Here is a 27,431-nt window from a genome sequence, read left to right on the forward strand (position 1 = left end):
TGTGATAGTTAAACATATACCAAACGTGTCAAAGCTTGTGCAAAGTTAAACTACTAGTAAAAAATCTTTAAACCTCTCAATCACAAAAAGATGCAGTAATATATGTGAAAATATTAATAATGCTGGCTGTTCTCACTGGTGGCGCTGATTCTTCACTGAAGTGAGAATTATAATGAAAGCAAAGCTGAGAGAGACAAATGCAGTCATGCAGTGACATCAAGAGGGTGCAAACAGTACTGCTTTATTTAAACGCAGGCTGCTGCCTGCTTTCAGTGGTTACACTCAGGTCAAGACACAAACATGCATTTATAAACCTTAAACACTGCTTTGTCAAAAGAAATATATGTACAAATCAATGAAATATGAACAAAATAATGTAAGATACCAAAAACACATATCTCACTTATAACTGCAGATATCGGTGACAGTGTCTTCCATGATGGCTATGACAAAGACATGTTTTACCTTTATTTCTTCCAATAGTTAGAATTAGTTAGAATGGTATTTAAAATGAAAACTCAGTCATACATGTGATTGGTGATGGTGATGTACCCTACTGTGGCAGCCTTGCAGCTCTGAATGGACCGATGGATGAAATTCACATATTTAGGGAGTTTGTTATTCCTGTGTTTACATTTCAGTTTGACCAGAAATTTTCAGACCTCTTTTTATTTTAGGGCACCATCATATTTGAAACTTAAATAAAGGAAATGCATATATAAAAGGGATTAGAAGTGTCATTTCAATTGAGTCCAACCAAGATGTATACAAATGCCCTTTCCCATTCTTGACAGTAAACTTTAATCTGTGTAAAATTTTTAATTTCAGACGGAGAGCTGTGGAGCACAGGGGCTAGCACTAGAAAATCACATGTTTCTATGTTATCATATTTTACAGTTTACATCCAATTTATAAACTTCAAAATGACATAAGTGAGTGTGTTTAACAAAAAACTTAATTAGTCCAAAATAAGAAACTAATCTTTACAATCTCATCTAATGACTCCTGTCTACTTGAGCTCAACTACAGATCCATGACCAACAAAAAATCCTGCGTAGAGCGGCTGAGTGAATGTGGCCTGGACTCTGTGGAGGAGAGTCATGTCGTCAGAAACACTGTAGAAGGACAGAGTACCTGCACTGTGGTCCAGATACACTCCAATAGTGGAGGACTGACATGTGGAGATGTGAGTTCTGATGTTGTCATGTCTAAATTCAAATTTATTTTGTATACAATATAGCGCCCAAGATGTGTCATCATTCCCAAATCCACATACTGGTAGTCTGTTTGTATTTGTGACTGCTACTGCAACAGTCCTAGACCACGTCACCTCCCAGTAACACCGGCCAGTCAAACGCTCTTTACTTAGGACACAAAAATGAGACATTTTTCTCATTTCTGGAGATTCTAATTCTAATACCATTTTCAGTGTCCTAAACAAATTTTTAGTATTACTTTCTGTAATACTTGCTTTTTTCTTGCTATCAGATATTAAAATCCTGCTTTTTGTGTTTGGAACCAGTGTGATATGTTGTGAATATTTTAAGAATTCCTCTCTAGTTGTGTGTTCTCTTTGTGACGGTGACTGATCACACTCACTCACTGTTGCTGATAGCTTGGTCCATTGTCTTTTGAGTATGTTCTGTATCTTTTCCCGGATTTCTGACAGAGAAGCTGTCACATAATCAAAGTTACACAGAGGGTGAATACTGATGCTGGGTGGCTCCTCACTGAAAGTCAAGCTTGACTGTGAGGGATACCTTTGTAGAAAGGTGATGTAATCCTGCATGTGACAGAGTTGTTCCAACTCAGATTTCTTCTGTTGCAGATCAACAGTCTCCTGCCTCAACTTCTCTTGAAGCTCTGTAAGTCGACTCACCTCCTTTTTTTGCTTATATCTGATCTGCTGCTTTATATCAGAGCTTCTTTTTTCTATGAGGCGGATAAGCTCTGTGAAGATCATCTCACTGTCCCTCACAGCTTTATCTGCAGATTGACTGATGGCCTTCATTTTCTGCTGAAGAACCCGCATGTGTTTAACTTGGTCCTTAATTTTCTGCTGGATTTTCTCCTGACACACCTCGAGCTCTCTCTGCTTCTCACTTATTTCTTTTGCAGCTGAAACTGTGTCGTGGCCTTTATGTTCATCCATGGAGCACAGATAACAGATACACTGCTGATCAGTGCGACAGAAGATCTTCATAGCTTCATTGTGATGAGAGCAGATATTGTCCTGAAGCTTCTGGGATGTGTCCACCAGCTTGTGTTTCCTAAAAGCGGGGGATTCATAATGAGGCTGGAGGTGCTGCTCACAGTAAGAGACCAGACACTGCAGACAGGACTTGACAGCTTTCAGCTTTCTCTCAGTGCAGACATCACAGCTCACATCTTCAGGTCCAGCATAGCAGTGATTAGCAGGAGCAGTTTGTCCAGTCTTCTCCAGCTCCTCCACTAATTCTGCCAACATGGTGTTTTTCCCCAGAGCAGGCCTCGGTGCAAAGGTCTGTCTGCACTGAGGACAGCTGTGGATGTTCTTCCGATCCTCTTCATCCCAGTGGATTTGAATACAGTTCATACAGTAGTTGTGTCCACAGGGAATAGTCACCGGATCCTTGAGGAGATCCAAACAGATCGAACAGCAGAGTTTGTCCTGGTTCATTTGGATTCCTCGCTGCGCCATTTCAACTCTGAGAATGTGATTGTGAAATAGTTTCACTTTTATCTTACCAGAAAAACATGGCTGACTTGCAGTTATTTCATTTCAGCTGCTAACATGCACTGACTGGTGTGTCAGAGCACAGCATGTTGGTTACACTCATCTGTAAACTTGCAGATCTGTGAACAGGGCAGGAACAGAAAACACCTGAAATGAAGGGGAGTGACTTTTCTATATAACAGGAAGGAGGGGGGAGGGGCTAATTCCTTCCTCATCAAACAAAGATCAAAGTTTGTCAAGAGTGTGTGTTTGAGAGTAAGAGCACAATAAGCTTAGCAACTTAGCTTATCTGTGACTGAACTGCACCAATTTAATTGTATCATGAGTTAAAGATGATTAAAGATTAGGCAAGGCAAGGCAAGTTTATTTATATAGCACAATTCAACAACAAGGTGATTCAAAGTGCTTTACAGAGACATTAAAAACAAAAACAAATAAAAAGCATGATTTAAAATTGATTAAGACAAGCAAACAAACAAACAAACAAACAAACAAAACAGTATTTAAAATCAAAAATCAAAACAGTAGATAAAATCAGAACAGTAGATAAAATCAGAACAGTAGATAAAGTCAGTAGTTAAAATGTAAGTTTTGAAATTTAAGCTTAAAAGTGTGGATTTGGTGCTTTATTCAAAAGCAGCTGAGAATAGGTGAGTCTTCAACCTGGATTTAAATAAACTGAGTGTTTCAGCTGATCTGAGGCTTTCTGGGAGTTTGTTCCAGATATATGGAGCATAAAAGCTGAATGTAGCTTCTCCGTGTCTGGTTCTGACTCTGGGAACTGATAAAAAGCCGGATCCAGATGACCTGAGGGATCTGGAAGGTTCATACTGGGTCAGGAGGTCACTGATGTATTTTGGTCCTAAACCATTCAGAGCTTTATAGACCAGCATCAGAACTTTAAAGTCTATCCTCTGATGGACAGGCAGCCAGTGTAAAGACCTCAGAGCTGGACTGATGTGGTCCACTTTTTTGGTCTTAGTGAGGACTCGAGCAGCAGAGTTCTGAATGAGCTGTAGTTGTCTGACTGATTTTTTAGGTAGACCTGTAAAGATGCTGTTACAGTAATTAGTCTTGTGATTGAACAGATGCCACTTCCAAACTTACAGAACTAGCAGTTACTGTGTGGGTGAGGTACACTTGTACCTCACAGTTCATTATTTTCACTTAAAATCTGCTATCTGCGATTTTGTTCACCAACACAATTCATTCATTCATTTATGCATCCATTCATTTTCAAAATATTAACATTTTACTTCATCTTTTAAATGTTATATCTTCTTCCAAGTTGCCTTTAAAAGTATTATATTAGATGTATTTTTGATTTATTTATAGATGACTGGTTTTGAACTCAAGCTCTGTTTCTATTCACAGCAAAGAAGATGTCAAGACTGTTGTCTCTTTCTCTGATTTTAGTGATCTCCTGAATTCTTGAATTTTTTAATTTAACATTAATCTCAGGACCATTATAAGGCTTTTAACATTTCCTTCAAAGGTCAGATAAAAGGTCATATATCATGCTGAGTCAGGTGCATCATAACACTCATAACTCATACAGTAAATCCAAACTCTAGTAAACAATGAGATTTGAGGCATTCATTAAATTAAATTTACTGATGGACTCTACAGCCTCTACCTGAATGAGACAACCTTCCATACGTGTAAGTCAGTCTTCACTATCTAAAGTCTGAAAGCAAACACTGAGCTAGAACTAGATGGCTCTGCAGTCCCATTGTCAACCACGTCCTTTATTTCAGCATTAAGATTCTTTCTTTTCTCTGGACGAACCTGATAAAACTTCTAATTGTCGAGGAATCCTCCACGTCTGTGTCATGTTGGATGTTTATTCATTTAATGTACATATTTAATGCCTTTAACTACTTAAATCAGCTTCAAAGTTAATCAGGCCTTACCGATGCACATTTGCTCTCCTGCTGCTTTTAATTTACAGCTTTTACCCTTTCGAAATACTTTAATGAACATCAACAGGAACACAAACAGAAAAAAGATTATATGCATTCAAATAGTACAAATTTTATTTATGTTAAAGAAAACCAAATCCCTAGTCAGGTTTCCCACAGCAACAACAACTGTGCACTGTATACTATTTACATCAGCAGTATTTTCACAAACAAATAACTTTAAAACCTAAAGTTACATTAAATTGAGCAAACCTAATTTACTCAATCTTAATGTAGTAGTAAAGGTGTACCCCATGTTTTTGCAAAATGAGAACCCAATGTGGAAGAAAAGGCTGAAAAGAACACTCAGATGATGTGCATTACTAAGAAGATAAAAAGGCCCAAAAGGAAAAATAAGTTACAGACTAACAAGGAAAAACACAAGTGTGTGCACAGCAGAGCAAACAAATCAATCAATAAGAGCCAGGCAGACGATAATAATAGAGGGAAATTGTCCAGAGTAGACAAATCAGAAATCCACAGGCAAGGTTTATGAAATATGAAATAATTAGAACGGAGAAAAGAAACACAGATCAGCAAAGCAAAGGCAGAAACAGAAACACTGGAGAGAAGGGTAAGTTTAAATATTAGTTTACAAATGAGGAAACAAAACCCTGATTCACAGATATTAAGTAAACCCCAACACCCTAACAGATACAGTACCAATCATTGGTTTGGTCCAGTTTAATTATATTAATAATACATAAAACAAACTTCTGCAAATTTGTTCTAAACAAGTAAATTTCCTAACAGAACATCAGTGGTGGTAAAGAGATAGTTTAAAGTGGAAATTTCTAATCATCTTGATCACTCATTGGGTGTCTATAAAGGTTCATTTGTGGTTTAATTTTCCTCTTACTGGACTGTTGATTTATCCCAAATGTAGCATATTTGGTAGTAGGGATACTTTTCTGCACAGCATGGCATAAAAAGCTCCACGTGTTGTTCGTTAGTAATGGGGTCATTTTTTATACTCCTGGTATAAAACATGGAAAATAACTAAAAAAAATTAAATAGCCTTCTCCACTATGACTGTATTCAACCTTTGACTGGTTCTGCAGCTATATATGTGGACAATAGCTGTAATAAACTATGTCAACACTAAGACTTTTAAAATAACATTTGAATGGCAACCAGCTGCTGACAGTATTATGGTGTAAAGCTTTTATTCTATCCTGGCAAAATCGACAATAAGAAACGACTGATTACAGTAGGTGCATCGTAAAATAACACTACACAGAGCGACACAGTTACTCTTTCTCCTGCCCATCTATTTGAGTTCACACAATTTCAGAGAATTACCACAACCATAAACACTGAGTCCAGCATAGAGCGGCTGACTGAATGTGGTCTGGACTCTGTGGAGGAGAGTCATGGTTTTAGAGATCCAGTAGAAAGACAGAACACCTGCACTGTGATCCAGGTACACTCCAATTCTAGCAGACCGAGGACCCGAGATGGTGTTGCTCATGCTGTTGTGAATAAATTCAACAGAATTTTCTAAAGCCCAAGACCTGTCATTGCATCCAAATTCACTTTCATCTCCTGTTCTGCTAATGTCCTTGTATGTGACTGCAACTGTAGCACTAGCTGGTCCCATCTCCACCTCCCAGTAGCAACGTCCAGTCAGGCTCTCTCTGCTCAGAACCTGCTGTCTTTGAGTGAATCTGTCTGGATGATCAGGATACAGCTGTTTTTTTATCGTCAATCTAGCTATTCTGTTGCCTTCAGATAATATCAGCTGTGGGTGTGCAGTGTTTAGATCCAGTGTGATTTGACGTGAATACTGCAAGAAGTCAGCTCTGGTCTTGGGTTCTGGCTCCGGTAGGAGTAAAAAATCAGCACTGGTCACTTTAAGTGAGATCTTGGTCCACTCAAGTTTAATAGTATTCTCGAGTTTCTTTCTGACCTCTGATACAGCTGCTGTTACTTCATCAAAGTAACACGGTGAGCGAATATTGATACTGGGCGAGTTTGTGGATTCACTTAGAGACGACAGAAGAGGGTAACTGTGTAGGAAGTGGATGTGATCTTCTGTGCCTGACAGCTGTTCCAGCTCTGTCCCTTTCCTCTTCAGTTCAGCGAGCTCCTGCTGCAGCTTCTCCTGAAGCTCCCCGACTCTGTTCAACTCATTTTTCTGCTTAGATCTGATCTGCTGCTTCAAATTGGAGCTTCTTTTTTTGATGAGTGAAACAAGATCATTGAAGACCTTCTCATTGTCTCTCACAGCTTTATCAGCAGACTGATTGATTTCCTCCACCTCCTGCTGAAGCACCTTCACGTCTTTCTCCTTTTCTTTAATTCTCTGCTGGATGTTTTGCTGACTCACCTCGAGCTCTCTCTGTTTCTCTTTCCTTTCTGTTGAAGCTGGGACTGTGTCATGGCCTTTATGTTCATCCTTGGAGCACAGACAGCAGATACACTGCTGATCAGTGCGGCAGAAGATCTTTATAACTTCACTGTGATGAGAGCAGACATGGTCATCAAGCTTCTGGGAGGGGTCCACCAGCTTGTGTTTTTCAAAGGCAGGGGATTCATAGTGAGGCTGGAGGTGCTGCTCACAGTAAGAGACCAGACACTGCAGACAGGACTTGACAGCTTTCAGCTTTGTGTCAGTGCAGAAATCACAGCTCACGTCTTCAAGTTCAGAAGACGCGCTGACTGAAGTCTTCTTCAGGTCCTCCACTGACTCTCCCAACATGGTGTTTTTCCCCAGAGCAGATCTCGGTGCAAAGGTCTGTCTCCACTGAGGACAGCTGTGGGTTTCCTTCTGATCTTCTTTATCTCAGTGGATTTGAATACAGTTCATACAGTAGTTGTGTCCACAGGGAATAGTCACCGGATCCTTGAGGAGATCCAAACAGATCGAACAGCAGAGTTTGTCCTGGTTTCACTGAATTCCTCCCTGCGCCATTTCACCGGTCAGAGACTATGATTATGAAATAGTTTCACTTTTGTCATACAAAGAAACAAAACTGACTCTCATTCCTTCTGTTCACATGCACTGAATGGGGTTTACGTGCACACCATGCTGGTTACACTCATCTGTAAACTTGTAGATCTAAGTATAGGAACAGGAAACATGTGGACCGAGTGGGAGTGTTTGTTTGGAAAGCAGGAAGCTTATTTCCCTGTGTTACAAAGATCAGTGTCCGTCTGAACTGAAACATCTGATCTGAGTGAAAGTATGAGTGTGTGAAAGAAACAGATTAAAGGCTCATGGACCATAACTTATTGCTTATTCAAGATTAACCTTCAATCTTGTTATTATTCGCACTTAAAAGCAATCATGCATGAATCTCTTCTTTTTTCTCAAATCGGTTCATGTATTTTATCCAAAAATCTTTGTACAATATTCCAAAATAACAAAGCTAAAGGATTTTTAAATAAGCTCTATGTTAAAATGTTTTAAAGGAGGAATAAAAAGTGACTTTCTCGTTTACTTGTGTTAAATTTTAAAGACAAATATATGAATACAAATGTAAATAACCACCAAAAGATTTCATGAAGGTGAAACTGAGGACATTTCCCTCCTTAAATAATATCCTTTTCAAAAAATGATTGCATTGAATAAACGCATGTAACCATAGAGGTAATGAGTAATGGTAAGTATGTATGTGTATGTATGAAATGCCCAGCATGGATGCTTGTAAAGGTATGTGCAATATGTTGTAAAAAGAGGCATGTAACAAAAACATGTTGGCAAACAGCCTTCCAGAGAGAGGCTGTCACTCCCACCTTTCAGGTGCAGCTAGATACTTTAACAATCTAACCCAAAACACAAAGGTGACAATAGCAGTGCTACAAGGCCATCACACTCCCGCCAATAAAAATATGGCTTAGCTAGCCATCTACAAAGCTCGTTTAAACTTTTGAACTTCCTTCATCTTAGCCCCATTTCTTCCTAAAGAAGCATATGGAAGCAGAAAGAAGTTAACATTTTACCAACAAATTGAAAAGAATAGTACCGAGACACAGCCCTCGATAGTGCATCAGCCAAAACATTGCGTGCACCTTTATATGTTGAACATCGAGATCATATGACTGAAGAAAGAGGCACCATCTCATCAGACGTTGGTTGGGATTCTGAAGAGAATGAGGGAATGTGAGGGGAGTGTGACCTGTGTAAACTACAACCTGCACCTACAGCTTGATGCATGCTCAATCATCCCAGTAAGAAAATCCCAAAAAGTTGATTCTGTTCATCTGGACGTAGTTTTGTCAGTGGCAGAAGTGCACCTACATACACTTCAAAATGTTGTAAGGTCCATATTAAAGACGATGCTCAGACTGGACAGATCTGCCCTTGCAAAAGAGAGAGAATACAATAACCTCAGTTTTATCTGAATTTAGCAGCAAGAATATACAGGTCATCAAGATCTTTGTGACATTCCTGCAGTTGGACTAAGCTGGGGATCCTTGTTTAGCAGTGTAAATGTATATTATCCCTTCAAATGATAGTGCCTAAGGAAAGCATGTATAAAGAACCTGTTCTAGCACTAAATCCTGTGGAACTGCATATTTAACAGTGTGTCAAGAAGACTCCATTTCCAGGAACAAATAGGAGTCAAACCACCTTATACTGACAGCATGGTCTAATCGCTGAGGTCTAGCAGGACGAGCACAGAGAGTACTGTGATGAGCTCCGAAACTCTTCAAATAAGCCATTCATTTGAAGATGATCTGTTAGCTGTTTGACAACTACTCTTTCAAGAATTTTTGAGATGAGAGGAAGGTTGGAGATGTATCGATAATTAGCTAAGAGCTGTGTCAACTGCTGGCTTCTCAAGTCATGGTTTAATTACTGCCTTTTAAAGGTCTGTGGTACATTGCCCATTAACAGAGAGATTATTGCTTCTTAAACATGACCAATTAGTGGTAGGATTTCTTTGAGCACTTTTGAAGGAATGGGTTCTAACAGACGTGTTGACTGTTTGGGGGAAGTAATGATTGAAGTTCACTCAGAAAGCTCAGAGAGACACTAAATAAATAGCAGTGGTATTGAAGGTTACTGTATGTAATGATAGATTTGTGAGCTTATTGTTTTATTTGTGAATAAATTCATTAAGTCATTACTAGTTAAGGTTAAAGGAATGCTCAACTCAGAGCTCGGACTAAAAATATTGCTTATACATTATCTCTCTTATAAGAAAGCACTTCTACCAGGAAGACACCTTCATTAGAACAAAGTTGAAGTACTGGCAGGAATCTGTTTTTAACCAGCTTAGGAGGGTGAGAGACTGCAGAAAAGAGGAGCATAGAGAAAACAAGAGGTAGGTAATACTCAAATTAAAATAAAGACACATTTCAGATTGCTAAATGTGCCCTTGGCTTTTATTAACAACCACATGATAAAACACCATCATACATCAAAGACCATACTGCTGCTGGTACTTAACAGCAGTCCTGATCGACTGTTCCATTCATTCAGGAATAAAAAGACATCATCTGTAGACAGTAACACTAGCATGAAAAGGATACAGTAACAGTCAGAACAGGAACTATCATCAGTCTTGGCTCCTCAATATTCTAAACCTGATTAGAGGACTGGAAAAAAAAGACATTTTCTTTGGGTTGATTGTAAACAAAATGAAACAAACATACACATACACACACATACGCACTCACACTCAGAATTCTCCTGTTTGAACCTAAAGAACATGTAAGTTAACTTGGAATAATTTGTAAAAACAGAAAGGAACGTACAAACTAGTAAGAGTTAATCAAATGAAGATAAACCGACAAACCCTTGCTCTATTTCTGAAGTAAGCTCTGAAGATTGTTGGAGGAGGAAAGTTTTTTTTTTTTTTTTTTAAATGTAAGGCACCGAACAAAACAAGGATCCAACTTGGAAAGAGGTATTTAAAAGATTTCAAGCATGAAGTACCTTAATTTAGTGATTACTCTAAGTATACCTGGTTTGATGCTGCAGAGGAGAAAAGATCACCATTCACATCTTACTGTTAAATTAAGACACACTTTATAACATCTGACCACCCTGCATTGCCTAGCATAGTAACGTCCCACTATTATGTAGAATAAAATATTAAAAAGATGATATCTTGACTTGTTTAACTTTAGCCCACTAGCTTAATGTGAAGGAAAATCTTTGGAGATCAACGGACGGAAATCAAACTAACCGATGCTTTAGCCTGATTTCATGTAGTACAGATTAATTACCTGAAATATTATTCTTATACTTTTAACGAAAACACTAATATGTCAAGTGTGCTGTAGACACAAGGCTAAAACTCAAAATCAAAATTATTATATTAGTGTTACAGTACAGAAAGACTTAGCAGGGATAAACTGACTAAAAATAAGACTCTTTTAAAATCCTGAGTTAAATAACATTATCAGTCACACAGATGCTGCGTGACCTCAGACCTCATAACGACGGTCGTTTTCGGTGAGCTTTTTTCGCTTTAGTATTTCAGCAAAGTTTGTGCATAGAGGTGCATCTGGAGGCGGGGAGTCTAGGTCACAGACAGGAGCGAAAAACAATTTAGCAGAGTTTCATTTAAGAAACTTCAGGAGAGCTCATTTTCTTTTATTCCCTTCTGGCATGCTCAGAATACCTTATAGGGAAAAATGTTCTTAAACTGCAATAGAATAACTAAGTGCTCCTTGCACTCCCAAATATTTACAGCTCCCCCTGCTGCAGTTTTGCTCCGTCTCAGACTCAGACCCGCCCCTTCAGATATTTTCGGCCTCTCTCCGGGGAATCTCCCTGATACTCTCTTGAGGTCCACCACGTGCCTGTGGGCGCCGTCGAAAGCTCCGCCCAGATGCAATAAGGTCAGCGTAGCCTTGGGCGTGGGAGAAGGCGTATGCAGATCGCCGGGAACGCCGGCCTCGCTGGAAGGGCGCTGGCTTTTTCTTATCGTCGTCTTCCTTCAGCTCCATCTCGTATTTCTTTCTGTTCCTCTGGACCTAAAGGACGATTGGAAATAAGCCGGTAATATATGAAGCAGAAGGGTACATGGAAATACAGTAGAAAGTTATAACGGAAAGAAGAAATCAATTTTACTTCAAAAGATGGTCAGAATACAGCCCATAGCCTTAAAAGCAACTTGTAATTACAATTACAAAAGAGCACTTACATATTCTGCAATACAGCCTGCACCCTAATGATGCTGTGTAATTGTAATGTAAGAATGGAGGGTTAGGATAATCTATACTACAGCCCTGCCATCAATGTTAGGAAATAAAGTTGTGGCCAGAATTAGTAAGTGATAATCATACATTTAAAGCAATGCATGAAAGAAACAAAACAAAAAACCTAAAGCTATGTTGTTTTAAGTTTATTAATATATTTATGTATGTCAAGCATCTTATTGCCCATCACCCAGGACTCCCCCACCTTCCCTGAGAGGGTTCAGGCTGATAGGTCAGAAAATGACCAGCAGGCTTGTCGCTGCACTGGCAGAGGTCTCACCTTGTCTCCTACAGAGGGCCAGATGGTTTTAGAGAGAAACTGGATGCAGATGACAGGCAGAAGGCTGATGCCCACAGTAAGGATGATGGTTAACCATAGGTACGGCTGACGTAAAGCATTTGGTGCTACCCCTACAAACACAACATAAATACACACACATGTTAACAGAGAAATGAAGAATGAGGGGTTTATGTGGGGACCTTCAATACTTGGACATAATTCTCATTGGGTAAAATTATTAGTAGAAGGCTATTGCATTCATGCTAATGAAAATAAAAAGCCTTTTGTCAAAGCCTGACTTACTGACAACTTGTAGAGGATTTAGCAGTTAAAGAGACAGATGCTTTTCTTGACAAACAGCTGTAAGGAGTGTCTACACTCAAAGCTACAAATGAATGATGAAGTTGCCTTAATGCGATTATTGTTTAATATATCAACAAGTAATTTGTCAGTGATATTCCAGCTTCAGCTGGCCAGAGATCCTCTAGGAGCAATTTAATCTGAAGCAGGCTTTAAATTGGAGGCCAACCAACACAGGAATTTTAGAATACTTCGTCAACCCTTATTGGCTTTTTGAATAACAGTCAGACAAACCGCTTAAATGAGTGAAGCTGTGGTCAACTAACCTGTGAAGGTGAAAACTGAGGGGAAGATGACATGGATCCCAGCACTGTGGATGTCAAACATAATCCCAAAGTAGATGGCTATGCTGCCCAGAACTGCAAAGCAGTTGACAAAAGTCCAGTAGGAGGTATCCAAGGAGATCTGACAAGACAGGAAGGAGAAAGGGCAGACAGGATATTTTACATAAAAAGCCATTACAAATATCAATATAGCTCCATATTTTGACAGCATCAATACTTCAAATAAGTCACAAAATCCAAAATTATAATTCCTAAAAGTCAAAACTGAAAATATATGCACTGCACATGCTCAGAAATTTGTAACCAACCTGCAGATTCACGATAAAAATCAAGGACGAGGCAGCAACGACAGCGAAGGACTGATAGTCTGAGGGGGCTTCTCCGTCTTGCCCCATGGTTTGCAGGAAGGCTCCATAAGGTATGAAGAAGATGATGAGTGAGACGAAGATGCCGTGGAACAAGCTGATGAAAAAGTTTTTGTAGTTAAACAACGTCCCCTGCTGACCGGGAATGTAGAGTTTGGGGAATTTTAAACTCAGTCTGTCGTTGACATCCTACAACAGAGAAAGAAAGAGAAGGAGGTGGTTGACTACAGGGCAACGGGGTTTTTTAGTTTGTTATTGGAGCACAGAGGAATCAAGCAGATTTTCATATTGGGGAAAATTTTAAGATTGCCAAAAATTAAGAAAAAAAAATCTACTGATGAATGACTCAACTAAACTTTAACTCTGTCTTTGTGCCATGAAAGTATGAGAAAATTATGAAGAAAAAAAGCTATTCATAGTTAGAGTTTTTACATTCATGCAGAATACAATAGCCCTCTTTTCTTTGGTCTACAACAAATTCAGCTTTTACCTGGTCAAGAAGTCCAACAAGTAGAACAGGCAAGCTGCTGTAAGCCAGATTGTAGAGTGTGATAAACCAGTCTTCAAAGGTGATCTGCGGGAAGGAAAAACAATCATTTATCATCTCTGTTGCTGTTCAGTATTATCTATCACTGAGTGTATACTTTAGAAGTAAAGCACCACAAATCTGCACTTCTCACTGCACAACCTAATCCAAAGCAATCGTGCTATTTAGTGGGCTGAGGAATTGAAGATCTAGGAGCGACATCTGCACTATCATAATCTTGTTCTTGCCTCTTGTGCGACTGGAGCATTCAGATGTATGCACCGTTAAAAGTATTCTTTTAGGTGTTGCTCAGTAAAAACCTTTGAAGGTTAACATTACGACCCCTTAGGCAAAGTGACCAAGGTGCAAATTTAGACATTAAACTGAGAAGTTCTGATGTTGACTAATGGAAATGAGGTTGTGTGTGAAAGGCGTTTTCTGTGGATGTCTTCCAGCATTAGAACATTTACTCTTTGCCATGTTTGAACATGGATTAAAAATTCAACATAAATGAGCTTCAGTGTTTTGTGTGGGAGCTACTCACTACATTTGCAATTTTCACAGGGTTAAAGTACATGTCATAACAGGCAAACTCCATGAAAAGTTAGTCTAATGATGGCTATGATACTACAAACATTCACTTCTTTTCAGACTAAAATCAACGGGATGACTTTCACAGTGCTGCTGACCTGTGAGGAGTATCCGTTGAAAAAGGAGTACCAGAAGTGGACCAGAGTGAAGGCAAAGTTCTTGAAGAAGAAGAAACGCAGGAACTTGCACATTCGGATGTAAGACCAACGCCCGTGCACCAGCAGGAGGCGCTGCAGGTAACGGAACTGAGCAAAGGCGTAGTCGCTGGACATGACGGCCTGCATCCCCTCCTGACCGCTGATACCGACACCGATGTCTGCAGCTGGAGGGAGAGCGGACGGGGAGAAATATTGGAGCAGATTCGTAGAATCTTACACACTTGGTGTGAGCACAGTTAGCTTGTGTCCTTACTTTTGATCATATTGACGTCGTTGGCTCCGTCTCCGATGGACAGTGTCACAGCCTTCTTGTACTTCTTCACCAAACTCACCACATTAGCCTTTTGTTTCGGTGTTACACGGCAGCAGATGACCGCCTCGCATTCACAAGCCATATCCACAAAGTCAATCTACCGGTAAAGAGAAACATTTCACTGGATTTAATATCATGAAGACAAAAATTCTTCTTACTCACAATAATCAAAGTTATTTGTTAAACCTGTCTCATCTCTTTCTCCCAATCATCCATCGGCTGTCCGTCCTGAGGGTTGCTTGGAGGTTGACGTCTCTTTAGACGCAGACGACGCAGACGACGGCGTTTCTTCTTCTTTTCATACAAAATTTCATTCTGAAAAGAATAAAGAGAGTAGAATAGTTATGTAAACCATGCAGGGAAACTGTATTAAAGGCAATATATTAAATTTATCTTTAGACTATAACATTGGCTAGGCTTTTTAGTACTACCAATTCATCTTTTATAGTAGCTTTAATTTAGTTTTGGTTTTTGAAGAAAGCCCACCAGCCATCCTCCAGTGATGATGAGAGCATTTTTGTTTGATCCGGGAAAGAAAGGTTCGGCCGTTTTCTTTTGGCCTCGACGGTAAGCTTGAGGGTCATCCCTTCTGCTGGCCTGACGTCTGGTTAGCTTCTCACTGTAGACACACAATACAGGTGATAACAGTGCTCAATTGCAACACAGCTGGGACCATAAATAGTATAAAAGATGGTTGGAACACTTTAAATATGAATGGAAACAGAATGCAATGGTTTCATTTCACTGGTTTCTGATGTGTTGATGGCGATGTGTCCCATCATCAAGTTCCATGTTAAAAAGAAAATTTTACATCTGTGAAATTAATCTAATCCAAAATAAAAAAAAGAGGCCCCTCTTCTGTGGAACCAGCTCCCAGTTTGGATTCAGGAGACAGACACTATCGCTACTTTTAAGATTAGGCTTAAAACTTTACTTTTCACTAAAGCACATAGTTAGGGCTGGACCAGGTGACCCTGAATCCTCCCTTAGTTATGCTGCAATAGGTGTAGACTGCTGGGGGATTCCCATGATGCATTGAGTATTTCCTTTTCAGTCACCTTTCTCACTCAACATGTGTTAATAGACCTCTCTGCACTGAATCATATCTGTTATTAATCTCTGTCTCTCTTCCACAGCATGTCTTCTATCCTGTTTTCCTTCTCTCACCCAAACTGGTCGCAACAGATGGCCGCCCCTCCCTGAGCCTGGTTCTGCCGGAGGTTTCTTCCTGTTAAAAGGGAGTTTTTCCTCCCCACTGTCGCGAAAGTGCTTGCTCATAGGAGGTCATGTGATTGTCTGGTTTTTCTCTATTATTGTAGGGTCTATCTTACAATATAAAGCACCTTGAGGCTACCGATGTTGTGATTTGGCGCTGTATAAATAAAACTGAATTTAATTGAGTCTGCAGGGACAGTCTGCCTTGGGATGTCGTTTGCAATGTTCTTGTCAACCTACTTGACATCATCTCCATAGTGGATCTCCATGTCGTCTGTCAGAAGTGAACAGGAATATCCGATGTTCTCTGCCGTTTCTGGGGATAAATTATGAAGAGAAAAAACACGAGTTCTTTAACTTCTGTCATGAGTTCAGATTCAATTCATCCAAATTGTTACTTTAACCAGCTCAGGTATGTCGCTGTTATTCATGTGATACAGGTGTTTTATTTCTTTTGCACTTTGGGGTGATGGTACCTTTCTTATCTCCAGTCAGGACCCAGATCTTGATGTCTGCTTTAGCCAGCTTGGCAATGGTTTCTGGAACTCCATCCTGTAGTTTATCCTCAATAGCCGTTGCTCCAATTAGCTAAATGCAAGAGAACTCATTACTAGCTGTAACGGGAACTTCTTGTTTTAAAATCTGATAGATTTTTAGCAGAAGAGATTTTTTAATGAAAACATTAAAATGAATTTTACATGTATGTAGAAACTAAAGCGTAGTCATTTCCCACTCACCATCAGGTTGTTCTCGATCTGCTCATACACAGCGTCCAGGGCAGCTTCGCGGTCATTCATGGTCACCTGGGCCTCTTTGTGTCTCCTGGACCAGGCTTCGAACTCTTCAGCGCTGATGTCTTTGTAACACAAGCACAGTGTCCGCAAGGTCTCGTTGGCAAAGAACTGCAAACATGAAAATGTTGACTTTGTTTACTCCTGAGAGAAAAAGAAAGCATCTGGCATGCTGCAAATGAGATTAAACAATAGAAGCTCACATCAAGAGCAGTCTGGGTGGTTTCCTTATGTTTGGAGCTGGGGGAGAGACGCTCGTAAATGACAGTGTCTGCTCCTTTACAGTAGAGACGAATACGGCCATCGGGAAACTTCACTAAAAAGACAATACATAGAAAGATCAGCGGTAATTAGACAGAACCAAGTCTCAGTGACCTAATAAGTCAAAAGTAGCAGGTCCAATCTGTCCAGTCTAAATGGCTTTGATAATATTGCTCTTATTTGTTTTAGTTATTTCTATAAAAAGACCGTAGTCATAGTGACGTTTGGAAACCTTTTTTGAAGTTTGTAATTTTTGTCAGTTTGCAAAAAACAAAAACAAACAAACCCTGCTTTATTTTCTATTTCACTTTAAATTAAAAATAAGAATTTAGAGAAATAAAATCATACTGCATTTAATGAGACTTGAAACTATTGACTGAGACCATAAAGTCATCAGGAACCAGTTTGTTGAAATCAAAATGAGATACAAATAGGGTCATTTCCTTTAGATTTCTAAATGACCGCACTTCTTTTTGCATCCAGAGGTGCTGCCCCCTGCTGACAACTAGAAAGAAGGCAGGTGTAAGATCACAGGTTTCACTTTTCAGGCCCTGAAGCAATATGCCCATTTATATACAATCTATATTCCTTCCACTATAAAAAGATGGCATGTGGTGCAGTAGTGACAGTTTTAGCAAGATTTGGATCCACATCCAGGTCATGCAGCATCCACACATATTGAAATTACAGAATATGTTTAGGATTAACTATGTATGCATTTATATTAAAGATTGTCCAAAACAAGTAAAACTGTTCAAATACTTTTGAGTTCTGAGCCATTTGTGTATTTTGAATAGAAACATGATAAAATCCTCCCATGATTTAGTGAAGATTTGATTTATTTAGTTTTTACATGGCATTTCATCCGTTTTCATTCATTGCAAATCCTTCAGTAACTCGGTACTTTGTTTTGTTTCTGATTCAAAGTTTGATGTTCTTTTTTTCCCCCCTTGCAGCTTCATGTGTATGCAGATAACTGTACATCTAAAGCAGTATTTAAGCACATTATGTCAGGCTGTGTGCTCGTACAGATGATAGACATGCGCTTGCGGTCAGAGTTGAAGTCGAGAAGCGCCAACATTTCGTAGGTCATCTCCTGATCCATCTCTCTGATGGTCATGGTGTCCTGCGTACGAGACAGAAACACGTAACCAAAGTTCCTGGCAGCTGTGACCAGGGCGCCCTCATCAGGAGACGCTGCCTGGTATACGAGATCACCTGAGAGGACAGTACAAAAGCAGAAGTCAGTACCAGCAGTCTTCTTTTTAAATAGGACCTATATTATGTGACTGTAGGATTACCGTCTTTGTGCTCCACCATGACGGTGTGGCAGAGGGAGAGCAGTTTGAAGAACTCCATGGCATCTTTATCCTTCTTGGATCGGACATGGGCAACCAGGGAATGATCCATGAACTGGAACTTCTTATCAGCGTAGCGGTTCCAGCTCCAGTCCACCGGCTGACATGAAATGGAAAAAGGTTTTATGACTTAATTTATCATTTCTTTACTTGTATTTTAGAATAAAAAGGACCACTTTCCATTTTCCTGGGTTTATAGGGTTTTTTGGGGACTATTTTTACAGATCACTGAAGATCAAACTGACATTTCATTTGTTTCTACTCATGCAAATTCTTTCAAGTCATTATTTAGACCATTATTTAGATTTTACCTTTCCTCGTTCCAGTGACACACCCTCAGCAGTAGTTGGATCACCTGTGGGAAAAAAACAAAAACAACCCCCCACAAAACAAACTTTTAATGCCAAAATTACAAATCCACAGTACAGCAACTGTCAAAAAACAAAAACAAAAAACACACTCAAAGACAGCAATGAGAGGTTTTAAATAGAGTTGACACAGGACCCAACAATTTACTTAAAATATTTTCCTAGATTCATTTTCTGCTTTAATTTGCATTTGATTCTATCTTTTAACTCCCTCAAAGCTGTGCCACAGGCCACCGATCAGGAAACTGCTGTTTTTCTTTTGTTACCATTAATCAAAAACATGTATTTGGCACAAACTTCATTGCTGGTACGGTAGTTATATGCCATTATTACCTGTGTAGCTTAAAGTTTGGGTAACTTTAAGCTAAAAACCAACACCGGAACACCACAGGTGGCTTCTTTTTTTTTTTTTTTTTTGTGTTGGGGGGGGTTTTTTGTGTGTAAAACTCCCATTCCTGAATCTTATTTTTTCCTTGTGTGAAACAAAAACTCCTCAGTACCATAACTGCGTCCAGCGATGGTGCACTTCTTGAACTGCATGATATTCTGCGTCAGAGTTCCTGTTTTGTCGGAGAAGACGTACTGGATCTGACCCAGTTGCTCATTCAGGGTGGTGGTCCGAGCCTGCAGACAGTTAAAGAAGGAGTTTATGCAGCAGAGCTGTAGTGATCAACTGAGGGTGGAAAATCTGCCATTTTCACAAAATAATCTCCATTTAAAAAGGTCTGGTTTTCCACAAAACAGAATATATTCTCCATTTATGTCATATGATTTTGGTTTGGTACAAAAAAACCACTCCCACAAATACTCTTCGCCTCTTTAAAGGTCTTTATATTCATGAATACCGGAAATGGCCATTTAATTGAGGGGCAACACTCACAGGCCTTCAACAACATACAGCATAAAAGTGGGGGGAAAAAAATCAGTTAAAAAAAGATAATTCAAAAACAAACATGCATGTGTTAATGTACCTTAGCTGGGGTGTCTTTTTCTGCAAAATACATCTGCAGGTCCCAGTTGATGAACTTACTCTGGCCCAAGCGAATCACCTCCACGCTGTAGACAAAGCACAAAAACCTTTATTTGGTGTACTGTTGAACACACACAAATCTGAAAGTGAGCACAAAACACATTAATGTAATCGTTTTCACTCAATTTTGTCTGGCTTTACGTACCTGACATAGAGTGAAATGGGCACCATGGTGTTGAGAACGATGATGTATCCCCAGAAGCTAAGGAAGCCTCTGTAGCCGGGGGTCTGATCTTTGCCATCGAACAGATACCAGGCCTTAGTGCCGATAGCCTCATACCAGTATGTGTGACCAATAGCCAAACCCGCAGACACCAGGATGAGCAGTGCAAAGATCTATGGTGAGGAGTAACAGAGACACACCAAGTAGCTGTTGAGAAGACCTCATATACTACTTGTATGGCTTGACGTACTTATTGCAAATGTATTGTTTAAGTGTCAGTGCAAGACATCGGGGAAAAAAAGACCTCAAAACATATTCAGAAAAAGCAAACATCATCAATAGCATATTTGCATTACTTAAACAGAGACATTCAGGAAGCTTGGGCCCACACATTCAGCCATACAGGCCAAAATTTACCTCAGTCTGTGGCGAGGAGGTGCATCAGATAATAGATATGAAAATATACACTGTGTGTTAAAATGGTGATTGAAGCTTACTGTGTAAACCATGTAGTTCATCAGTTCATCAATTTTGGTCCTCTTGAACCTCGTCTTGCCACCATTTTTCATGATTTTGGTATCACCTCCTACAACAAGAAGTCAGTAAAATAAGTTCACCATTTTAACCATTACAATCAAATTAACCAAACTTTTGAAATACCAATGTTTTTAAGAAGAGGAACTGCCAAACAACAACACAAGAATGTACAATTTGGTATTGAGTTAGAAACAAAAACAATAACACACACATTTATATTTTACATTTATATTTAATTATTTATATACTTTTTAAACAAACAACAACAAACACACACCTGCAAAGATGACCAGCCCATGACACCAGTCAGTGTTTCTTATCTTGCAACCTCGGAGCAGCATGTTATCCAGTTCCAAAGGGTAGCGCTCACTGTCCCACAGCATCATCCCCGTAAACTTGTCGAGACGGTTGTTTGGCTCCTCGCACTCGATCAGGGCTACAGGACAGAAAAGGTGTTGGTTCATAGAAATAAAATAAGAAATAGCTTGTTTCTGTAAGCATGATTCAAACTGACTGTGTTGTGGTGATCCAGTTCTTACCATTAAAGTCAGCGAGCTGATGATCCTCCTGAAGTCTTTCATCAGTCACTCGAAGTCCCATCCTAAACTTGAGGTTGGTTTCGCTGCAACGGGAAAACAATATATACACAAAGACCTGAGAACTGATTCCAACCCGGTTTGGGAGAAGGATTAAAAACAAAGAAAAATCCCCAAATCATTTCTTTGTGTTTGCAAAAAAAACAAAACAAAACACACAAAGAAATGATTATGATCTTGTTTGTACCACTTTCTATTTTATTTCATTTCTATTCACACTCACTGTAAACACGTTCTATTGGAGGATCTAACTGCACCACATATACAAGTATCTGTTTGATTTAAAGGTGTTCCCTCTTAAAAGCAGAACACGTTCACACACCAGAGCATAAGCAAAGACTGTTTGGTTCTTAGAAAAGGCTTTTCAAATTTGCTCTTCTCTTATCAGTTAGTAATTTGTTGACTGAACACTTGGGAAAAAGACTGATTAAATAAAAATTCCTCAAACACAGTACTCTACTCCAACAGTCCAATGCATCGTTTGTACAGTTTAACCTAATATATGGTGATAACACAGTACATGGTGTTTTCCCCCTCTTTCTTACCCGTCGAGTTCAGCTGTTTCAACATAACACAGGCTGTTTGGGTTGGAGCTGGATAACAGCAGGAGGTCAGCCTACAGAGTGAAAACAAAAATATATAAAATATTTGAAAATATAAACATTTGAGTTTTCAAATTCATAAAGCACTCAGAGGATTCAAGGCACACATCTGTGATTTCTTAAGACTTTCACTTTTGCTCAAAACTAAATGATCAATCAGCTAATATTTTAAGTTCTGGATTATGCGATGCTGTATCATTTTATTCAGCTCATTTCTTTTTACCTAGCAGATGTGGATACATTTTAATCCAAATACATTTGATGAGTGGAGTGCCTCCAGGATCAATCAGGAGTCCCTTTTAAGTAAAGTATAAAGAAAATGACTATACACTGAAGAACATATTTTTGTAAACTTTTATGTAGACGACACATTAGTTTATGTAACAGTGAACCTCATAATGGCCTCAGCATGTCCCTCTAAAGTCAGTTTCCCATCTTTGAGTTTTCTTCTGTACCTTTTCTCTACAGTTAAATCTAAATACATAAGCTTACTTCTTTCAACCACAGATAGTATAAAAATGGATGCAGCTGTTTGATGTTACCCATTAGTTTGTGAAATCTCAAGTTAAAACTGAGCACTGAATTAAAAGTGACTGAAACCACACACACACATCCTGGATAATGCTTTCTGATTCTAACGAAGACTATTATTTTAAAGATTACATCAATTTAGTGAGGTTATTGGTCTTCACTTAATAATATTTACTCTTAATGTCCCATAGTGCTAAAAAAGTTGAAATTCAGTTCATATCATAATAGGGACTTTTGAAGAAAATAAATTAAGTGTGTGCTCGTTATGTGAGCTTGTAGCTTGTAGCAAAAAAATACTTTGGGTGAATTATCATACCGGAATAAAGTCATTTTTCTTGAGACGAACCACATCTCCAACCTGGATTTCCCTCCACTTGGCCTCTTGAAACCTGAAGCAAAGAGAAAAGCAAAAAAATGGGAAATGGGCTTTGTTTTGTTTTTTTAAATTGATTAAAAAAACCTTTTTTTAATAAGCAGCTTTGTTCCAACCTGCCATTTAGTAGAACCTCACACTTCCTGTTGTTGATCTCGTTGTCCATCCTGTGGCGTGCCTGAAGGAAAAAGACATAAGAACATGAAGAATAAAACAATCAAAAACTATGCAGAGTAGCTGTAGGAGCAGCCAGTCAACTTGAACAGTTTCCTCGTTCTTCTACAAAGGAAACTGAAAATATATCGCTAGTTCATTTTTTTGAACTGATAAAAATGTTGCTGCTTGTTGTTTTGCCAAGATGAACAATGAGGGTATGCAAGTTTGCACCTGAGGGCCAAGTCGAGAAGACAATGACAGAAGAATTAACCTCGCATGTCTTCCAAAGATCAAATCTTACCAGATCGTCCACCAGATCTTTGATAGCAGTGATTCCAAGCACGATGACCAGGGGAATCAGAGTAGTATACCAGGGCAGAGTAGAAATCTCTGGAATAATCTAAACAAACAAGACATTTGGTGGCACTCACTGATCCCCATTCTTTGCAAAACTGTCAGTCACAAAACAGATAATGCATAGAAGTAATATTTATACCTGTAGGATGAGCAGAGCCAGAAAGTAGATATTGGCAACTCTCTTAAACTGCTCATACAGATTCAGGGGCAGAAAGGTCAAGACATTGTACTTGTATGTCTTAATGGCATTTCCCTGCAGAGAAAAAAAAAAAAGTCATTTTACACACAAGAGCTTATTTTGGCAGCTTATTTAAAAACAACTTGATTTCAAAATTCTACTACAAAAGTAAATTCAGACTAGGCCTGAAGACTACATGTTTATGATAAAGCAAGAGTTATAAAATTCTCGATTCTGGTTAGAAAGACAAAGATGCTCTGCAGAAAGTAGGGTTGAGAAATTGGGAGATGTATATATATTTTTGGGGAGCTTGCAGCATGTTAAATGTGAGTAATAATTCCCAGACCTTTTTTAATAATGAGTAAATTAAGTTGCTATTATCTTAAATCTTCCACTCACTTTATTATGCAACCAAAATAATATTTGTGACACATCAACCTTATGTTTTTATATTCAGCACATACCAGTAAACTTATCATGCTGTCAGTACTGAGCTGATGCTGTGTTTCATTTACAGATAACCATCTAAACTCTGCTTATTACACCTGGTTTCCAATGAGCAAGACACTGAAGCTCTGCCACTGTAGGAGAGCTCAGAGTTTAATTTCACAGAGGGCAGACTCTCTTCTTACTGGTGCTAAATGATAAGCGCTGGCTCAGGGCAGATTCCCCCAGCTGGTGTCAAATGGGGTGATGGACATTGTTCTATCTGAGGCTATGCTTCCATACTGTATCTGTGTTGTTATGTTGAACCTTCACATAAATATCAAAGCAAACAGAAGCAGTTGGCCAAAGGTTCTAGTCTGGAACAGCGGATTGCTTTTCAGACTAAGACCTGCAGGTGAAGCTGTTTTCTTTTTTGTTTTTGTTTTAATAAAAATTCATTTTCTGTTGCGAAATGTCATGGGAGAAAATGGGAAAGGTTTCCAAACTTTGTCTTATTCAAGCTAGAGATCTCAGTCATCATCAATATGAAAAAAAAAGCATTTCCTCAGGAATATGTCCGGTTCTTTGAAAAACTACATACTATTAACCACTTTTACAGCAATTAACAGTAAGAAATGCACTGAAAGGCACTGACGTTTTGGCATCTTGCTAGTCTGAAGCATTCAGGTTTTTATTCACGCCATAGCACAATCTTCCCAGGAGTGGATGTGAAGCAAATTCCCCCTAAGGTTAGACTATGCAATGCTCAGAGACAATGCAAAAATAAAACACGAGCTACACTGCAGACTCTACGGGTATGGGTAGTATGTTAAATATCAAAGTTCATGACAGTACAATTAGAAGACTGAACAAGAGTGGGGTTTTTGGAATTTTTAGAGTTGCCTTTCTCTGAAAAGAACATGGCAGCATCTGAAAGAAAACAACAACAAAACAAACAAACAAACCCACAAGACTTCTGGAACAATGTCTTTTGGACAGAGGAGCCTAAAGTAGAGATGTTTGGAAATAATTTCTGCCTATATGCTGTGTTTGGAGAAATTAAACACAGCATGTAGGCAGAAACGCTTCATACCAACTGTCAAGCACAGCGGTGGAGGCGTAATGATTTGGGTTTGTCTCGCAGCCACAGGACCTGGGCACCTTGCTATTTTGAGTTGACCATAAACTCCTCTTCATACAGAAGTATTCTAGAGCTACATAAGAACCGATCCATTTAAGATTTTACCATGCCCACACACATCAATGAACTCTACAAGCTACTAAATCATGGTGCGTACTTTTGTTTTTGGGTTTTGCTTTTTTTGTTTGTGTTTTTTAATTTACAGGACTGCACCTGTTTTTGTTAAGACGTCAAGCTTTTGGCATCTGTTTACTACATGCATTAAATGTGAACTTTTTCAGAATATACTTGTACTTCTTTAGATTAACACACAAAAAATACGGCGTCATCTACAGGTTATTATGCAGTGGTATTGATGTAATTTATTTATAATGTAATTTATGACACTTTAGCATCACCGGGCAACGCTATGTGGCTTCAATTATATAGTAGAGAAAGCAGGTATATCCATTTTGGGCAGCTAATATCAAAACAATCTAGACATCCACAGAACTACAGAAGAGATATGAGTATTTTTAAACATCTCCTGGCATCAGGATCTACCGTATCTGACTGTGTTTGCTGGTGAAAGAAAGGCCGCCCCAGCGGGGTGATCAGCTTTCAACCTTGACAAAGGCTGGTGACACGAAGCATAAAAATCTCTTCCGTGTTAACCGGCTGTTAGAAGGATAAACCACACAGCCAGCAACAACGACTTTAAATGGTTTTCCACGTGAAGGAAGACAAATTTAACAAATGAACTGTGTGATGAACAAAAGCTGTACATAAATCAAAGAACAAGATTTTCTCATTTTACTCCAGTGTAGCACGCCCAACTCTCATCGAGTTACATCCACCTCATCCCATTATTCATCTACAGTTCCATTCATAACTGAACAGCATACAACATAAAAACGTCATATTTTATAAAACACCCTCTCAGTGGAATCCCTGATGTAAAATACACACCTGCCCTGGTGTTTGTTTAGGGTGTGCCATGTTCAGCTCTATGCTGAGGGTTTGGTTTACACCACAACCAACAGTGAATCTGCAGATAGGTAAATTAAATGGCATGCTGATGTAATGTCTAAACTTACAGAGTATTTGCTCTTCTTTATACACAGAAAGACTTTTTTCTTAAACTCTGGCAGCTGGTGATAGGGTCGGTCATTGGCTTTCACTTTCCAGGTGACGTCTGCGAAACAAGAAGAAAAAAGAAAAAGAAAAAAAAGACAATGTTTTAAAAATATACCTAATGTTATTGAAGTAAACTATAGAATAAATAACATGTCTGTTACTTAAATATCTCTAGCTTGTCAGCGTGTTTTGGGGTTTAAAAGCCACAGAGACGCGGTGTTTAGAAAAAGTGCGTCTCAGCTGTTCAGATACTCCTGACACATACGGGATCACTACAGGTTTTCACTTAGGCAGCGGTTGTCCTTCTCTCCTGGATCGGCTGGAGCTTTCTTTAGGCGCCTTCCCAGCTTTGACAAAAGTCCCGCTGTGATAACCACATTTACTCAGGGCCTTCTTGATGTGCTGTTGTTCTGCTTCCCTGGCTGCTGTGTCAGTGGGGACGGTGTTCGCTCTGTGTTGTAGCGTCCTAATGACACCCAGTTTGTGCTCCAGTGGATGATGAGAGTCAAACCTTAAATACTGATCCGTGTGTGTAGGTTTACAGTAAACATCAGCTTATCAGTGGTCATGACAATTTGCATATTAATAATCAAGGAACTGACCTCCCAGCCCATTGTTCATTCAGTGGTGCTAGTTTCCGTCATTGTGCAAATGTACTGTTTATAAGGTTGGGGAAACCTGCAGTCAGCTGAGACTGAAGAAGTCACTTGGATGATTGACGAAACGTTTCTCCCACTGAAAACGCTACGTCCAGATGTACAGAATCAACCTTTTCGGAAGAAACTAGAAAGTCCCGAAAAGTGGATCACAGTATGATGTGATGTTAGGACATTTAACCACACAGCAACCAGTATTATTTGCCTTATAGTGACATTAGTTATACACATGTTAATAACACTTAAAAATCCACTGAGAATTTAAGGAGGCTCAAACATATTTGTCATTCACCTCAAATTAATCTCATGTCCATTAAAATCTGATCAACACTTTGGGAGGAATAGAAATTGTTATGAAACAGGAAAACTGCGTGTAAAATGACACATAAAATGACACAAAATCATTGCACGTCTTGAATAACTCACCAGTGGGTCTGGTCTCCACTTGGGGTTGCGGTGCTCTTTCTGGTGCCTCTTCTTCCCCTTCAGAGCTTTCTTCTTCCAATTCGTCATCTGTCTCATCGTCACTGTATGGCATGACCTCATCATCAGGCCCCAGGGAACTCCGGGTGTCGACACGTCGTCGACTCATCTTGGCGGGTCAGTTATCTCTGAGAAAGGAAAAAATATGAAGAGATCAGTAGGTTCAATAATAATTTTATAGATTGTTTCACAGTGGAGTCTTCAGACCGTTTCTGAGAAGTTCTGCAACTTTTTAAAAACAATCAACCCAACAGCTACGTTGTGCAACGACTGCAATGATGCACCAGGTGCCTTTTTTCAGACCTGCTTACAAAAATAAATAAATGAATAAATAAATACATGGAGTCAGCAGATCAGTTTAATCCAGACAATACTAATATA

At 39.1% G+C, this 27,431-nt stretch overlaps 3 protein-coding genes across 3 annotated transcripts; all 3 read right to left on the reverse strand.

Annotated features, from left to right (window-relative positions):
- Positions 1-1,009: 1,009 nt before the first annotated feature.
- On the reverse strand, positions 1,010-2,680 carry LOC134619190 (E3 ubiquitin/ISG15 ligase TRIM25-like). Its single transcript, XM_065469657.1, has 2 exons — positions 1,604-2,680; positions 1,010-1,171 (listed from the first exon to the last, which is right to left on the reverse strand). The coding sequence occupies exons 1-2, from the start codon at positions 2,678-2,680 to the stop codon at positions 1,010-1,012; spliced, it is 1,239 nt and encodes a 412-aa protein (XP_065325729.1).
- Positions 2,681-5,947: 3,267 nt separating this feature from the next.
- LOC134619489 (tripartite motif-containing protein 16-like) lies at positions 5,948-7,378 on the reverse strand. Its single transcript, XM_065469658.1, has one exon. It carries the CDS (start codon positions 7,376-7,378, stop codon positions 5,948-5,950), a length of 1,431 nt encoding a protein of 476 aa, XP_065325730.1.
- A 2,631-nt stretch (positions 7,379-10,009) lies between these two features.
- atp8b1 (ATPase phospholipid transporting 8B1) lies at positions 10,010-27,159 on the reverse strand. Its single transcript, XM_063464963.1, has 29 exons — positions 26,994-27,159; positions 25,872-25,969; positions 23,190-23,303; positions 22,995-23,093; positions 22,654-22,715; positions 22,481-22,553; positions 21,577-21,647; positions 20,975-21,057; positions 20,713-20,871; positions 20,396-20,484; positions 19,881-20,071; positions 19,677-19,761; positions 19,196-19,329; positions 18,488-18,524; positions 18,281-18,437; positions 18,009-18,197; positions 16,922-17,034; positions 16,665-16,829; positions 16,404-16,515; positions 16,168-16,243; positions 15,199-15,331; positions 14,899-15,027; positions 14,653-14,809; positions 14,340-14,563; positions 13,615-13,698; positions 13,068-13,313; positions 12,742-12,880; positions 12,116-12,246; positions 10,010-11,610 (listed from the first exon to the last, which is right to left on the reverse strand). Exons 1-29 carry the CDS (start codon positions 27,157-27,159, stop codon positions 11,374-11,376), a joined length of 3,753 nt encoding a protein of 1,250 aa, XP_063321033.1. The 3' UTR covers positions 10,010-11,373.
- Between the last annotated feature and the right edge of the window lie 272 nt (positions 27,160-27,431).

This window comes from Pelmatolapia mariae, linkage group LG20 (genome assembly GCF_036321145.2).
Source record: "Pelmatolapia mariae isolate MD_Pm_ZW linkage group LG20, Pm_UMD_F_2, whole genome shotgun sequence".
NCBI lineage: Eukaryota > Metazoa > Chordata > Actinopteri > Cichliformes > Cichlidae > Pelmatolapia > Pelmatolapia mariae.

Bases quoted from the DNA above. Each gene is read 5' to 3' on its own strand.
- LOC134619190 (XM_065469657.1), bottom strand. From the start codon at position 2,680: ATGGCGCAGCGAGGAATCCAAATGAACCAGGACAAACTCTGCTGTTCG. The intron at 1,172-1,603 runs GTGAGTGAGTGT...TCCACATGTCAG, and splicing joins GGACCAAGCTATCAGCAACA to TCCTCCACTATTGGAGTGTA.
- LOC134619489 (XM_065469658.1), bottom strand. From the start codon at position 7,378: ATGTTGGGAGAGTCAGTGGAGGACCTGAAGAAGACTTCAGTCAGCGCG.
- atp8b1 (XM_063464963.1), bottom strand. From the start codon at position 27,159: ATGAGTCGACGACGTGTCGACACCCGGAGTTCCCTGGGGCCTGATGAT. The intron at 21,648-22,480 runs GTATGATAATTC...TTCACTCTGTAG, and splicing joins AGAAAAATGACTTTATTCCG to GCTGACCTCCTGCTGTTATC. The intron at 19,762-19,880 runs GTACGTAAAGCC...CTTTGTCTACAG, and splicing joins CCCATTTCACTCTATGTCAG to CGTGGAGGTGATTCGCTTGG.